This window comes from Bos javanicus, chromosome 7, assembly GCF_032452875.1.
Source record: "Bos javanicus breed banteng chromosome 7, ARS-OSU_banteng_1.0, whole genome shotgun sequence".
Classification (NCBI taxonomy): domain Eukaryota; kingdom Metazoa; phylum Chordata; class Mammalia; order Artiodactyla; family Bovidae; genus Bos; species Bos javanicus.
The window spans coordinates 57,836,852-57,851,467 of NC_083874.1; the positions used below are offsets into that span (position 1 = coordinate 57,836,852).

Consider the following 14,616-nt stretch of genomic DNA (forward strand, 5'->3'; position numbering starts at 1 on the left):
CAACACGATGTCTGACCTCAGTGCTGTGCACAGGATCTGCTTCCCTTCCCCCACAGAGCCTTGCAAGCTTCCTGCGAGTCCATTTCTCACCAAGGCACCCTCAGAGCATGGCAAACCCACAGCTCTCTTGCAACAAGACATCCTCCATCAGAGTGGAGAAAAATGCTTTCATCTCATGTCAACTTGTTCACTATCAGACCAATTTTGCTTCCAGCAGATTGGAGCCCAGTACAAAGTACAGTTGTGTAGGAAATGTCTTTGTAGATGACTGGATGCAGAGAGGAGATTCCGGGCTTCCTTTTGACTCACAGAGAAGAGGTTCTTACTTCCTTCAGTGCCTGAGGCAGAGAACTGGGCTGCACAGTAACCTTGTATTTATTGGCACTCTGACTTCCTTTAAAAAGCATTCAAAATACACTCACATATGCTATCTGCTCTGCTCTCACAATAGCCCCCTGATGTCAGGAAAGAACAAATAGAATTTCTCAGTGTGTCTCTTGTATAATTTAGTGTTAGTCACTCAGTTGTGTCTGACTCTGCAACCCCATGAACTGTAGCCCACCAGGCTCCTCTGTCCATGGGATTTCTCAGTCAAGAATACTGGAGTGGGCAGCCATTCCCTTCTCCAGAGGATCTTCCTTGATGCAGGGATTGAACCTGTGTCTCCTGCATTGCAAGCAGATTCTTTACCATCTGAGCCACCAGAAAGGACCTATGGTAAAGTTATTTGGGATGCCTGTGAAATTTGCAAGGTTTTTAATGTCATCTCAGACATTCTGAACCAGAATCGGTAAGGGTAAGGCCTTAAAATATGCATTTTAACACCGTTCTCAGGTGATTTACATGGGCTTCCCATGTGGCTCAGTGGTAAAGAATCTGCCTGGCGATGCAGGAGATGCGAGTTCGAACCCTGGGTCAAGATCCTTGGGAGGAGGAAATGGCAATCCACTCCAGAATTCTTGCCTGAAGAATCCCATGCACAGAGGAGCCTGGTGGGCTACAGTCCGTGGGCTCGCAGAGTCAGACGTGACTGAGCATGCAAGCACACATGCACGTCAAGTGATTCATATGCACAATAATGTTTGAAAATCATTCAGTGACCTAAGGTCACTAACTGGGTAGTTTCACCCAGCCTAAAGTTAAAGATAACTGACTTCAAATTACAGCTTGATTCATAACCCTATATTGGTGGCTTGAGGTTGTTGAACCAGAAAGCGCCTGTCCAAAAACAAGAGTTCTCCTTCCCCAAAGCAGGGGTTTTTTATCACAGGTGCCACTGCACCCTACATCCAGAAGTGGGAGGAACGAGGCCAGAAAGGCTCTATTTTATATCATTTAGGCTAAGATCTGTGGGATAACGTAACGATCACCCTGTGCTGTTTATGTGGCATAAACATTTAGAAAGGTTATCTGTCAATCACAGACTTCTTTCCATAAAACAAGAGGGTCACAGTCTTTACACTGCTTTGAGATAACCCAATCAGTCTTTTTCTTTCTGGGTGACAGCAGAGAGTCATGATGACTGAAGGGAACCTGAAAAATCATTCCTATGATCCCCACATTTCTCAAACATCAAAGAAAAGATTCTTTTCTTGACATTCTTGCTGATGTTCTAGGTAGAGGAGTCCTGTTTGCTAGAAAAGTCCTCATTATCATCAATTTTTAGTTTAGAGTATATTGCATACATCGGTAGCCAAATTGATATTTTTCTCTCAATAGGCAACTAACACGCTAGTAAAATAATGCTCAAAATTCTCCAAGCCAGGCTTCAGCAATATGTGTACCATGAACTTTCAGATGTTCAAACTGGTTTTAGGAAAGGCAAAGGAACCAGAGATCAAATTGCCAACATCTGCTGGATCATCAAAAAAGCAAGAGAGTTCAGAAAAAAAAAACTATTTCTGCTTTATTGACTATGCCAAAGCCTTTGACTGTGTGGATCACAATAAACTGTGGAAAATTCTGAAAGAGATGGGAATACCAGACCACCTGACCTGCCTCTTGAGAAACCTATAGGCAGGTCAGGAAGCAACAGTTAGAACTGGACATGGAACAACAGACTGGTTCCAAACAGGCAAAGGAGTATGTCAAGGCTGTATATTGTCACCCTGCTTATTTAACTTATATGCAGAGTACATCATGAGAAACGCTGGGCTGGAGGAAGCACAAGCTGGAATCAAGATTGCCGGGAGAAATATCAATAACCTCAGATATGCAGATGACACCACCCTTATGGCAGAAAGTGAAGAGGAACTAAAAAGCCTCTTGATGAAAGTGAAAGAGGAGAGTGAAAAAGTTGGCTTAAAGCTCAACATTCAGAAAACTAAGATCATGGCATCCGGTCCTGTCACTTCATGGCAAATAGATGGGGAAACAGTGGAAACAGTGGCTGACTTTATTTTTCTGGGCTCCAAAATCACTATAGATGGTGACTGAAGCCATAAAATTAAAAGATGCTTACTCCTTGGAAGGAAAGTTATGGCCAGCCTAGACAGCATATTAAAAAGCAGAGACATTACTTTGCCAACATAGGTCCATCTAGTCAAGGCTGTGGTTTTTCCAGTAGTCATGTATGGATGTGAGAGTTGGACTATAAAGAAAGCTGAGCACCGAAAAATTGATGCTTTTGAACTGTGGTGTTGGAGAAGACTCTTGAGAGTCCCTTGGACTGCAAGGAGATCCAACCAGTCCATCCTAAAGGAAATCAGTCCTGGGTTTTTCACTGGAAGGACTAATGTTGAACGTGAATCTCCAATACTTTGGCCACCTGATGCAAAGAGCTGACTCATTTGAAAAGACCCTGATGCTGGGAAAGATTGAGGGCAGGAGGCGAAGGGAACAACAGAAGATGAGATGGTTGGATAGTATCACCGACTCAATGGACATGAATTTGGGTAAATTCCAGGAGTTGGTGATGGACAGGGAGGCCTGGCATGCTGTGGTTCATGGGGTCTCAAAGAGTCAGACACGATTGAGCAACTGAACTGAACTGAACTGAAGGCAACTGAATCAATAGACTGCCTCATCCTTTCTGCTACGACTGTCTTTTTTGGAAGGGGCAGGAAAGGAGGTTATTGCCATGCACAAAATCAGAACACCACGTTTATTTCTTGTGAATAAGATGAAATGACCTATGCTGACAGGTGTTAAAGAACTGTAGAATGAGGAACAAATAAAAAGAATTCTAGAATTGTAGTGGCAGAAAGAAAATGGTTATATATGACAGCTAAGAAAAAAAACAAGAAATCCCACCAGATATTCCTGACTTCTCACGCACAGACTCATACACAAAATCTCAAGAAATTGTCTCATGTCCAGTGTAGCCAACTTCCAGCATGTAAAGTGTTCCTAGGATAATGTAGTATAAAACTGCATGAGATGAAATCAGGTATTATTAACATATGAAATGTGCATCCTAGGCAAGTCACACACAAGACTTGCACGTGGGGAATCAGAAACTCTGAATCTTCCAAGAACTAAAGTAAGTGAGCAACACTCAGACAACAACCACCAGCAAGAGGGAAAGCTTCAGGCCACAGACAAGTTGTTGGGTGACAGCATGTCAAATGATCTGTATGACATACGTGGTATCCTCCAGCTCAGTGGTTCCAAATACCATCTAGTTGCTGATGCCACCCTGCCTCCCAGCTCCATCTCCCATTCTCTCTCCAAAGAGCCACATTCACATACAATTTCCTTCTTAGTATCTACCCCTGAGTGTCTTACAACCATTTCACACTTATGCTCAAAAGGAAGCTCTTGATATCTCTCCAGAAAGGAGTTTAGGACATGCAACCTCAAAGCATGCTACTCTGATATATTGATTACTGATTATTTTGAGCTGAAGTCATTTGAAAAATAGCACATGTAGGAAGAGACTTTCTCTGAATTCTCTTTATCTACCTTAAGACAGATTCTCCAAAAGGAACTCATGGTCATGTTATAAGTCCCCTTCCTGGGAATCTTGTCAACCAGGGAAGATTGACTTATCACAGATGGACTTATTACAGGAGAAAAGATTAGGGGACACCACTGCACAGAAACTTTGTCATAAACTCTCATCTCTTCCATCTTTTCTTCTAAGAAATCATTCATCTTTCCTAAAGATTATTCATTCTCCTCTAAGAGGCCTACATCCTTTCCCCTTCCCCTGTTAATAAAGACGGTATTTGTTGTTCAATCGCTAAGTTGTGTCTGACTCTTTGCGACCCCATGGAGTGCAGTATGCCAGGCTCCTCTGCCCTTCACTATTAAGATGGTATATAAACCATGATCCTTCATGGATCTGATGTGGCGAAGGGGCTTGCAAACTCAATGAAGCTATAAGCCACGCCGTACAGGGCTACCCATGATGGGTCATAGGAGTCACATTTTGACAAAACGTGGTCCACTGGAGGAGGGAATGGCAAACCACTCCAGTATTCTTGCCACGAGAACCCCATGAACAGTATGATAAGGCAATAAGATGGTAGGTAAACTCTCACTGCTTTTTTAGTATTCACTTTTTTACCTGGGTTGCCTCCATGCACATAGTCAAAGTTCATGCATCTGTTTGTGTTTTCTTCTGTTGATCTGCCTGTTGCTAGTTTATTTCACAGATGCATGAACATTAGAGAGGGGTGGGAACCCCCAAACATGCTTCATTTCCACATTTCTCACAGTCTCAATAACTTGTGCCCACAAACCCATCCAATTGCTCAAGGCCAAAACCTGGGAGCTCTCTCTCTTTTTTTTTTTTAATTTTATTTTATTTTTAAACTTTACATAATTGTATTAGTTTTGCCAAATATCGAAATGAATCCACCACAGGTATACATGTGTTCCCCATCCTGAACCCTCCTCCCTCCTCCCTCCCCATACCATCCCTCTGGGTCGTCCCAGTGCACTAGCCCCAAGCATCCAGTATCGTGCATCGAACCTGGACTGGCAACTCGTTTCTTACATGATATTTTACATGTTTCAATGTCATTCTCCCAAATCTTCCCACCCTCTCCCTCTCCCACAGAGTCCATAAGACTGTTCTATACATCAGTGTCTCTTTTGCTGTCTCGTACACTGGGTTATTGTTACCATCTTTCGAAATTCCATATATATGCGTTAGTATACTGTATTTATGTTTTTCCTTCTGGCTTACTTCACTCTGTATAATAGGCTCCAGTTTCATCCACCTCATTAGAACTGATTCAAATGTATTCTTTTTAATGGCTGAGTAATACTCCATTGTGTATATGTACCACAGCTTTCTTATCCATTCATCTGCTGATGGACATCTAGGTTGCTTCCATGTCCTGGCTATTATAAACAGTGCTGCGATGAACATTGGGGTACACGTGTCTCTTTCCCTTCTGGTTTCCTCAGTGTGTATGCCCAGCAGTGGGATTGCTGGATCATAAGGCAGTTCTATTTCCAGTTTTTAAAGGAATCTCCACACTGTTCTCCATAGTGGGAGCTCTCTTAATTCCCTACATTACCTCTCCCTTAAAGTCCACTTTCTTACCCCAGAATATATACTGAGTCTCTTCCTTTCTCATCATCTACAACTTTTCCCTGCTAATAAAGCCACATTACCTCTCATCAGAATTCTGATAAGAACTATTTCAATAGTAACCTCAAATATAAGAGATTTCAGTCTCTTGTATTCAAAGCACTTTAGTCTTTAGTCGAAGAACTTTGTCTTTAGCTCACCTTGCCCTTATCATATTTGTTGATGTAACACCTTATTCTCCTGTACCAATGCCTGTTTCCCCTTAAATGGTGCATTCATTGAAAGCTTGGACTATATTTATCTTTATAACACTTTCACTTTCTGGGGTAGTGCCTTAGGTCTAATGCTGCTGCTGCTGAGTTGCTTCAGTCGTGTCCGACTCTGTTCTACTCCATAGACGGCAGCCCACCAGGCTCCCCCATCCCTGGGATTCTCCAGGCAAGAACACTGGAATGGGTTGCCATTTCCTTCTCCAATGCATGAAAGTGAAAAGTGAAAGTGAAGCTGCTCAGTCGTGTCTGACTTGTAGCGACCCCATGGACTGCAGCCTACCAGGCTCCTCCGTCCATGGGATTTTCCAGGCAAGAGTACTGGAGTGGGTTGCCATCACCTTCTCCAATAGGTCTAATGAGTGCTCACTAAATTTATTGTTGGATTTATAGTTCAGTTCAGTCACTCAGTCATGTCCATTTCTTTGTGACCCCATGGACTGCAGCACGCCAGGCTTCCTTGTCCATCACCAACTCCCAGAGCCTACTCAAACTTCTGTCCCTCTAGTTGGTGATGCCATCCAACCATCTCATCCTCTGTCATCCCCTTCTCCTTCCACCTTCAATCTTTCCCAGCATCAGGGTCTTTTCCAATGAGTTGGTTCTTTGCATCAGGTGGCCAAAGTATCAATAATCTAATATCCTACTAAATAATTTGGAATGTGAAAAAAATCTAGCCTACTAGTTGATACTCATGATATACATTTAATTAAATCAGCAGTAACAGTGCCAAGCTGAGCCATATTGATCTTGGAAAAATGAATTAGTAATACTGATCCTTTCTTTATTAAACATTTTGATATTTTGTTCATCATGGATTCTTCTCAGTAATTTTGGTTTCTAAAAAATATTGAATTAAAATATTTATCTGTATTTTTGTCAGTTCACCTAGTCTCAGCCCTGCCTTTATAATACAGTAATAGCAGGTAATGTGATTGAGCACCTTATAACAACCTAGATTTCATAGTCACCTAGCCCTCACACCATCCTAATTGATACCTATATTATTATCTTCATTTTGCAGACAAGGGAACTTAAGCACAGGAACATAAAGTGACTCGGCCAAGATTACCAGCTAGAAAGCAGTAAAAATGGAACAGAAAAGTCATTCATAGAAATAAGTAAAGTGGGAGGGAAATATATGATATTATTTATATGTGGAATCTAAAAATTATACAAATGAATCTATGTACAAAATAGATACAAACTAGCATTCATAAAATAGATAAACAACACAGATTTACTGTATAGTACATTATATTCAATATCTCGTAACAACCTATTATATTCAATATCTTGTAACAACCTATAATGGAAACATAATCTGAAGAAAAGTATATAACACTGAATCACTTTCTGTGATTAGTTTAAGTACACCTTAAACTAATACAATATTCTAAGTCAATGATACCTCAGTTTTTTAAAAAAGGAAATTCATTAAGCAAAAATAAAAAAGCTGAATAATTTTTATTGACTTTGAACGGTGCAGAAAACCAACTTGGATAGAGCAGTCCAATTGTAAAAAACCTAATTTTTAAGAACCTTAATTTTTATTACTTGAAGGTCACTCATTAATTCACTCAACAACTATTCAACTGCCATTGAGGTAGTATTAGTTGGACATGTTAGGGTCCAATCTGATTCTCCTCTTAAAGAGCAATTCTCCATTTTTCCACCACTTTAGAGTGATTTTTTTTTTAAGCAAAAGTTAAGAGTGATTGTCATTCTGACTCTGACTCTATGACTCAATTAACAGTTAGTTCAAGTGAGCTACAATACTTACTTAAGAGCAGCAGATATTTAAACCCATCTTCTGTTCACCTGCCATGATGATTATAAGGGCATATGTGAAAAATGCCAATTCCTGTGCCTTATTCCAACCTATTATGTGACATTCTCTGTGTTCACAACAATGTTTAAAGAGCTGGGTTTAGGCTTCTCTAGACTGCGTTGATGGAGAAGGCAATGGCATCCCAACTCCAGTACTCTTGCCTGGAAGATCCCATGGATGGAGAAGGCTGGTAGGCTGCAGTCCATGGGGTCGCTAAGAGTCAGACATGACTGAGTGACTTAACTTTCACTTTTCACTTTCATGCATTGGAGAAGGAAATGTCAACCCACTCTAGTGTTCTTGCCATGGACGGGGAGCCTGATGGGCTGCCATCCATGGGGTCGCACAGAGTCGGACACGACTGAAGTGACTTAGCAGCAGCAGACTGCATTGAAACCCAGCTCACCTGTTGATTAGCTAGGGAGCCTTTGGCAAAAACATTATTCATTATTTATTTGTTTAGCTTTAATATCCCAAAGAAAGGCAATGCCAAAGAATGCTCAAACTACTGCACAATTGCACTCATCTTACACGCTAGTAAAGTAATGCTCAAAATTCTCCAAGCCAGGCTTCAGCAGTACATGAACTGTGAACTTCCAGATGTTCAAGCTGGTTTTAGAAAAGGTAAAGGAACCAGAGATCAAATTGCCAACATCTACTGGATCATGGAAAAAGCAAGAGAGTTCCAGAAAAACATCTATTTCTGCTTTATTGACTATGCCAAAGCCTTTGACTGTGTGAATCACAATAAACTGTGGAAAATTCTGAAAGAGATGGGAATACCAGACCACCTGACCTGCCTCTTGAGAAACCTATAGGCAGGTCAGGAAGCAACAGTTAGAACTGGACATGGAACAACAGACTGGTTCCAAACAGGCAAAGAAGTATGTCAAGGCTGTATATTGTCACCCTGCTTATTTAACTTATATGCAGAGTACATCATGAGAAACACTGGGCTGGAGGAAGCACAAGCTGGAATCAAGATTGCTGGGAGATATATCAATAACCTCAGATATGCAGATGACACCACCCTTATGGAAGAAAGTGAAGAGGAACTAAAAAGCCTTTTGATGAAAGTGAAAGAGGAGAGTGAAAAAGTTGGCTTAAAGCTCAATATTCAGAAAACGAAGATCATGGCATCTGGTCCCATCACTTCATGGCAAATAGATGGGGAAACAGGGGAAACAGTGTCAGACTTTATTTTTCTGGGCTCCAAAATCACAACAGATGGTGATTGCAGCCATGAAATTAAAAGACGCTTACTCCTTGGAAGGAAAGTTATGACTAACCTAGATAGCATATTCAAAAGCAGAGACATTACTATGCCAGCAAAGGTCCGTCTAGTCAAGGCTATGGTTTTACCAGTGGTTATGTATGGATGTGAGAGTGGGACTGTGAAGAAAGCTAAGTGCCAAAGAATTGATGCTTTTGAACTGTGGTGTTGGAAAAGACTCTTGAGAGTCCCTTGGATTGCAAGGAGATCCAACCAGTCCAACCTAAAGGAGATCAGTCCTGGGTATTCATTGGAAGGACTGATGCTGAAGCTGAAACTTCAATACTTTGGCCACATCATGCGAAGAGTTGACTCATTGGAAAAGACCCTGGTGCTGGGAGGGACTGGGGGCAGAAGAAGGGGACAACAGAGGATGAGATGGCTGGATGGCATCATGGACATGAGTTTGAGTGAACTCTGGGAATTGGTGATGGACAGGGAGGTCTGGCATGCTGCAATTCATGGGGTCGCAAAGAGTCAGACATGACTTAGTGACTGAACTGAACTGAATATCTTTATAAGTTAAGTGGGAATAAAAACATCTACCACTTATAAGGTTTTGGTGAGGGTTAAAATTAGAATGGCACCCCACTCCAGTACTCTTGCCTGGAAAATCCCATGGATGGAGGAGCCTGGTAGGCTGCAGTCCATGGGGTCGCTAAGAGTCGGACATGACTGAGCGACTTCCCTTTCACTTTTCACTTTCATGCATTGGAGAAGGAAATGACAACCCACTCCAATGTTCTTGCCTGGAGAGTCCCAGGGACAGGGTAGCCTGGTGGGCTGCCGTTTATGGGGTCACTCAGAGTCGGACATGACTGAAGCGACTTAGCAAAAAAAAAAAAAAAAAGGAAAAATTAGAATGATGATCTAATTATAATATTTGTAATAATTGCTTACAAATATTGAGTACTCACAAAGTGCAAAGTACTGTGCAAATACTATACCTACATTCTTATTCATTTGTTTTAAGCACTTATTAGAGTAATACTACATATAAGCTCATTAAAATACATTGCATCACCCTGGTCATCTAACCCCTAAGTCGTATCTCCAAGACCTGGAAGTTTCTCTTATTTAAAAAGCACATGTGATTTGGAATCAAAACTAAGATTTAAAACAACTGATTAACTTGAACTTCAGTTTTCTTAAGATTCATAAGGTTAGGGAATAAGGCATTTTTTCCCTTCCCTTTTCACCTAGCGCTTAGGTCAGTGCTGCTATATAGAAGACACAAATATTTTTGATTAGTGAACATAAACTGGCCTACTAAAACCTGCTCTGTCTACTTCATAAGGGCTTTGTAAGAATTGTTTGTAAAGCTTCATTTGATTGTGCATTGGAAAAATAGCAAATGCTATAGAAAAGTATAATTCTATAGATTTAGTCATAAATTTATCTTAGAGTGCTTTTTCTTACTCTTTACTCATAAATTGCTTGGTTTTAAGATATCTGCCATTAATTATGTTGTGCTTCTAGAAATGAATTACAGAAAGATTGCAGATAAAATACATCCTCCAAATTACTCAAAATAATTTTTATTTAACCAATTTTTTACTCAGAATTAAAATGCTATAGAATGACCCGAAAGTTTCCATGCTTTTATGCATGTTAGTTTCCATATTCAGGTTCAACTCTGTCAACTATTCACATCCTCACTCATTGATACTAGTTTTAGACCTGTCTTATACCACACCTGGTATCTGTACCTACCATCCATGCAGTATTGTCTGCTTCAGGCAACCCTTACTGCCTTCTGCCATGACAGGTAAACCTTGATTTAAAACACCCAGAAGTGCCATTCTAGTTCCTTCCAATTGTCTATTACTAAACTGTTTTGAAACACAGACATCTTATGGAAAAGTCTTAAAGGTCTCCAAGCTAGCTCAGGCTTATAAGGGAGGAAAGTGAAGAGAATTAAATGGAAGTTCTTCAGGAGGAGGAAAAGGAATGCATTATCCCAGGTAAAGAACCTGGAATAGGATAATCTCCTGAGAGCCAGAAAGGAAATTATACGCTGAAATTGGGAATCAATGTACCCACAGTTTGTATTCAAGTCAGATTTGAATTCCTCTTTCTTCCCATGTGTTTCAGGTACAGTGGCAAGTCATCTTCAACGTGGAAAGGAAGGATGAGATGAACCTCTGACCACTCTGGAATGTTTGCTTTGATTATCCTATAGAACTAACAGCCCATCCTGAAACAAGACTTGCCTGGTTTAGCCTGTCTCTCTGCCAACCAATTTCACTGAAAGTTTGTTTCAGCACTGTCTCATTAGTGGGAATAAAATAAGCTTCAACAGAAAAAAAAAGGAGGTGGGGTAGAAAGAGATGATTAAATCCATTTCTAGCTCAGAATGCTATTCTGGGATGTGTGGGGACTTACATTCATGGACACAGAGATGAACATTTCAGATCTGGAACCAACTCAAACCCCAAGGAGGCAAGGAAAAGGGGGAGCCGGAGCGTTCTCTTACCTTCTGTGGCTCCAATCTCCACAGTGCCTTTCAGCTGGCTGAAGCACCATAGTGTGTCCTGGGTGAGTGCCCCAAGTCCTGAAAGCAACACAAGGAAACACTTGGGGTTAGGTGAGGGCCCCCAGTTGTCCTGAAGAGAACAACAAGGAAAGAAACACAGAGTGTAATCTATGCACTTCTAAAAGAAGACTTGCACACCAGGTATCATCTTGGGGAGAGGAGAACCTCGTGGTTCCTAGAAGGATGCCCGGTCTGCAAGTATGGCGTCCTGCAGCAAATCACAGCTCAGGCTCCTCCATCTGACTGTGCCAGGACCAGTCTGAGCTGGAGCAACCCGAGCTGTCCCTTCTCGGCCCCTGGCAGTGTCCTGGAGCAGTTACAGCCGGCCTGCGGCCACACCCTGGGTGACTGCCCCTTTTCATGGGAACGCTAAGGCTGGCCATTGTTTCCCCCCTGATGGTGGAGGGAGAAAGAGGCAGTTTGTCAGAGGGGAGAGAGGAAAAGAAAGGCAACTTTTTTTTTTTTTTTTTTAACTGGTCTCACAGCTTGCATGGCTGAATGGCCAGTAAGGGGTCAGATACTCAGAGAACTCCCATCTCTCTTGTTCCCTTCTTGACTGCTTGCCAAAGTCGGAGCTGACTGGAGAGTAGAAGAAAGTGAAACAGGGTTGGTGATGGGGGTGAGGGGTGGCTAACACAGGGCTAAGGATTCAGTTCTGACGAATGTGGTGCCTGTTTTGGTCGGTGGGGATTTCTGTTTCAAATTCAAATTGGACCTTTGATAGGGTTAGATTTTCTGACTTACTATGACTTCCAATTCCCCAAAATATGTATCCAATACTAATGCATATACTTATATATATATATTTGTACATACACACACACACACATTTATTCAAGTCAAAATGGCCCTTTTCAGAACATTGTTGGATGGCAGCAGTGGCAGAATACTTAGCAACAGCACGGATGTTCCTTTCAATTCCACTAGGTTTTACAATTAAGGGGAATATTGCATCATCAAATTTTGGGAGAGTCTATCAATTTAAGAATGATTACTTTAGCAGAAAAAAAAATCAAATATTGAAACCAAATTGACCTTTTGAAAACACACAGAGAGCTAAGCAGCCAACCTCATCACCCACGACAGACTTTTCCTGGACTCCTACATGGAAACTCTCGCTCACGTGATCACTTGCGAGCGGCGCTGTTGCCCATCTGCTTCTCTCACTGTTACTGATGGCACACTGGCTGGAAGCCGCACAGGGTCATCACACAGAGGATACACTCTGCAGTCAGCTGGGGTTTGTAGTTTGGCTCTGACCTGACACAAGTCCCCAGACATGATGAGTCTGTGTTTTTCATTTTTTAAATGACAATAATAATACAGCATCCATCTCTTAGAGTTGTCCATTTTGAAGGCACTTAGCACAGTCAAGCAACTTAATAAAGAATAGTATAATTGGTGAAGGACCTAAAATGTTCACTAGTTAATAAAAAGAAGAAGAACTTAAGCTGAGCAAATTTCAGTTAGTAGCTATGAAGTACACTCTGCGCTAAACACTTTAAATGCATTAGCCCATTCTCACATCTCCTCTCACTGCAAGGAGGGTACTACGAGAACCCCACTTTACAGGTGAAGAACCTGAGACCCAGGAAGTTTTCAGAACTCATCTGAGACCATGCCTAGGATGTGGCTGAGCTGGGATTTCCACTCTGGCTGTCTGAATTCCAGTATTCCCTCTTTGCCAAAGTCATCCTACCCATGAAATCCCAATATTCCCAGTGTGTCCTGGTCAACCTGCCCATCTAATAGAGTCCTTAGGCCCAGACAGGCTACACAGCTTGAACTAAAGTCTCATTTGGAAAGCTGAGCTAGAATACAGTTCCAGATGTCAGTAATGAAAATACCTGTCTCTCCTCTAAGACTACACAGGGCTGTAATTTCTCTATAAAATTAGCTTCTGGGAGAGAATACAAAAGGCATTTCACAGCATTTATTAGTGTATAGAGAGGCCACAACCCACAGGCCTATTGCTGATCCTTTTTTATATTTCTGGGGCTTCCCTGGTAGCTCAGCTGGTTAAGAATCCACCTGCAACATGGATTTCTAGCTTGTGTTTCTAGCTCTGGCCTTGGATTTCAATGTTAGGCTTTCTTTGATAAGTTTCTACTCTTCCTTTGCGACTCGTGCTAGTCCTCTCCAAACTGCCGATTCTACTGTTGGGTCTGGACTGCTTCTGTCTCTTAGGGAATACCAGTTACAGATAAAGCTCTTCCTGATGTTTGTTCTGGTGCAAGTCCTATACCAGTGAGTCTAACTCCATACTTAGACTCTAAGTATAGACTCTGCATCTATTATCACACAAAAAAAGTGCTTTAAAATAAGCAGACATATATAACTCTGAAACACACACATACAGAGGCAGATTTAAATATGGGCCTTTCCATTTGCAGCAACATGGATGAACCTAGAGATTACCATCCTAAGTGAAGTAAGTCAGATGAGAAAGATTATTAAATGATATCACTTATATGTATAATCTAAAATATGATACAAATGAAACTATCTATTCAGAGAACAGATTGGTAGTTGCCAAGGGGGCGGCGGTAGGGGGAGGGATGGATAGGGAGCTTGGGAATAACAGAAACAGACCACTATATATAGGATGGATAAACAACAAGCTTCTACTGTGTAGCACTGAGAACTGTATTTAATAATCTGTTAAACCATAATGGAAAAAATAAGAAAAAGAATGTACATATATATACGTATATATGTAACTGAATCACTTTGCTATGCAGCAGAAATCAACATATTATAAATCTATACTTCAACAATTAAAAAAAAAATGGGCCTTTGTATGAGTATTCATTTTCCTTCATGAAATTTTAGCTTTAGATAGAAGCTTGCTTTATTGTCAATCAACTTAATTCACATGTGAAAAGACCAAGTCATAGAGAATTCCTAATTTGCTGAGACTTACAGAGCAAGAGATCATGTGACCAATGTCAGTGACATTTCCAACCATCACCCACAAATATGGTTGCCCAGGCCCATGAGCTCTGTTGATTAGCATGAGAGATCAAAGCAGCCAATGTTACTGCCAGTTTTCTCATCCAAGGAAGTCTTCAGACCCAGTTTCTGTCTTCCACTAAGATCATTGCCCAGTGACGGCATTAGTGATGTAAAGAGAGTTTGGATCATGCCCTCTCTATCCTAAAAGAGCTAGACAGCAGCTAAAAACACAAATGCCTTGATCAATTCGGATGGGAAAGGCTGGCT

At 41.3% G+C, this 14,616-nt stretch overlaps 1 protein-coding gene across 3 annotated transcripts in view; it reads right to left on the minus strand.

Annotated features, from left to right (window-relative positions):
- Positions 1 to 11,654, minus strand: part of PPP2R2B (protein phosphatase 2 regulatory subunit Bbeta) — a 509,042-nt gene extending 497,388 nt beyond the window's left edge. The window contains exons 1-2 of one of the 3 annotated variants that reach the window (XM_061423894.1): positions 11,533 to 11,654; positions 11,335 to 11,412 (exon numbers count right to left, since the gene is read on the minus strand). In XM_061423894.1, coding sequence (XP_061279878.1) covers positions 11,335 to 11,412; positions 11,533 to 11,542 — 88 coding nt within the window. In that variant the 5' untranslated portion in view covers positions 11,543 to 11,654. Of the gene's footprint in view, positions 1 to 11,334; positions 11,413 to 11,532 lie in introns of those variants that run through there. The other 2 variants (XM_061423888.1, XM_061423890.1) reach the window with 2 other exon arrangements.
- Between the last annotated feature and the right edge of the window lie 2,962 nt (positions 11,655 to 14,616).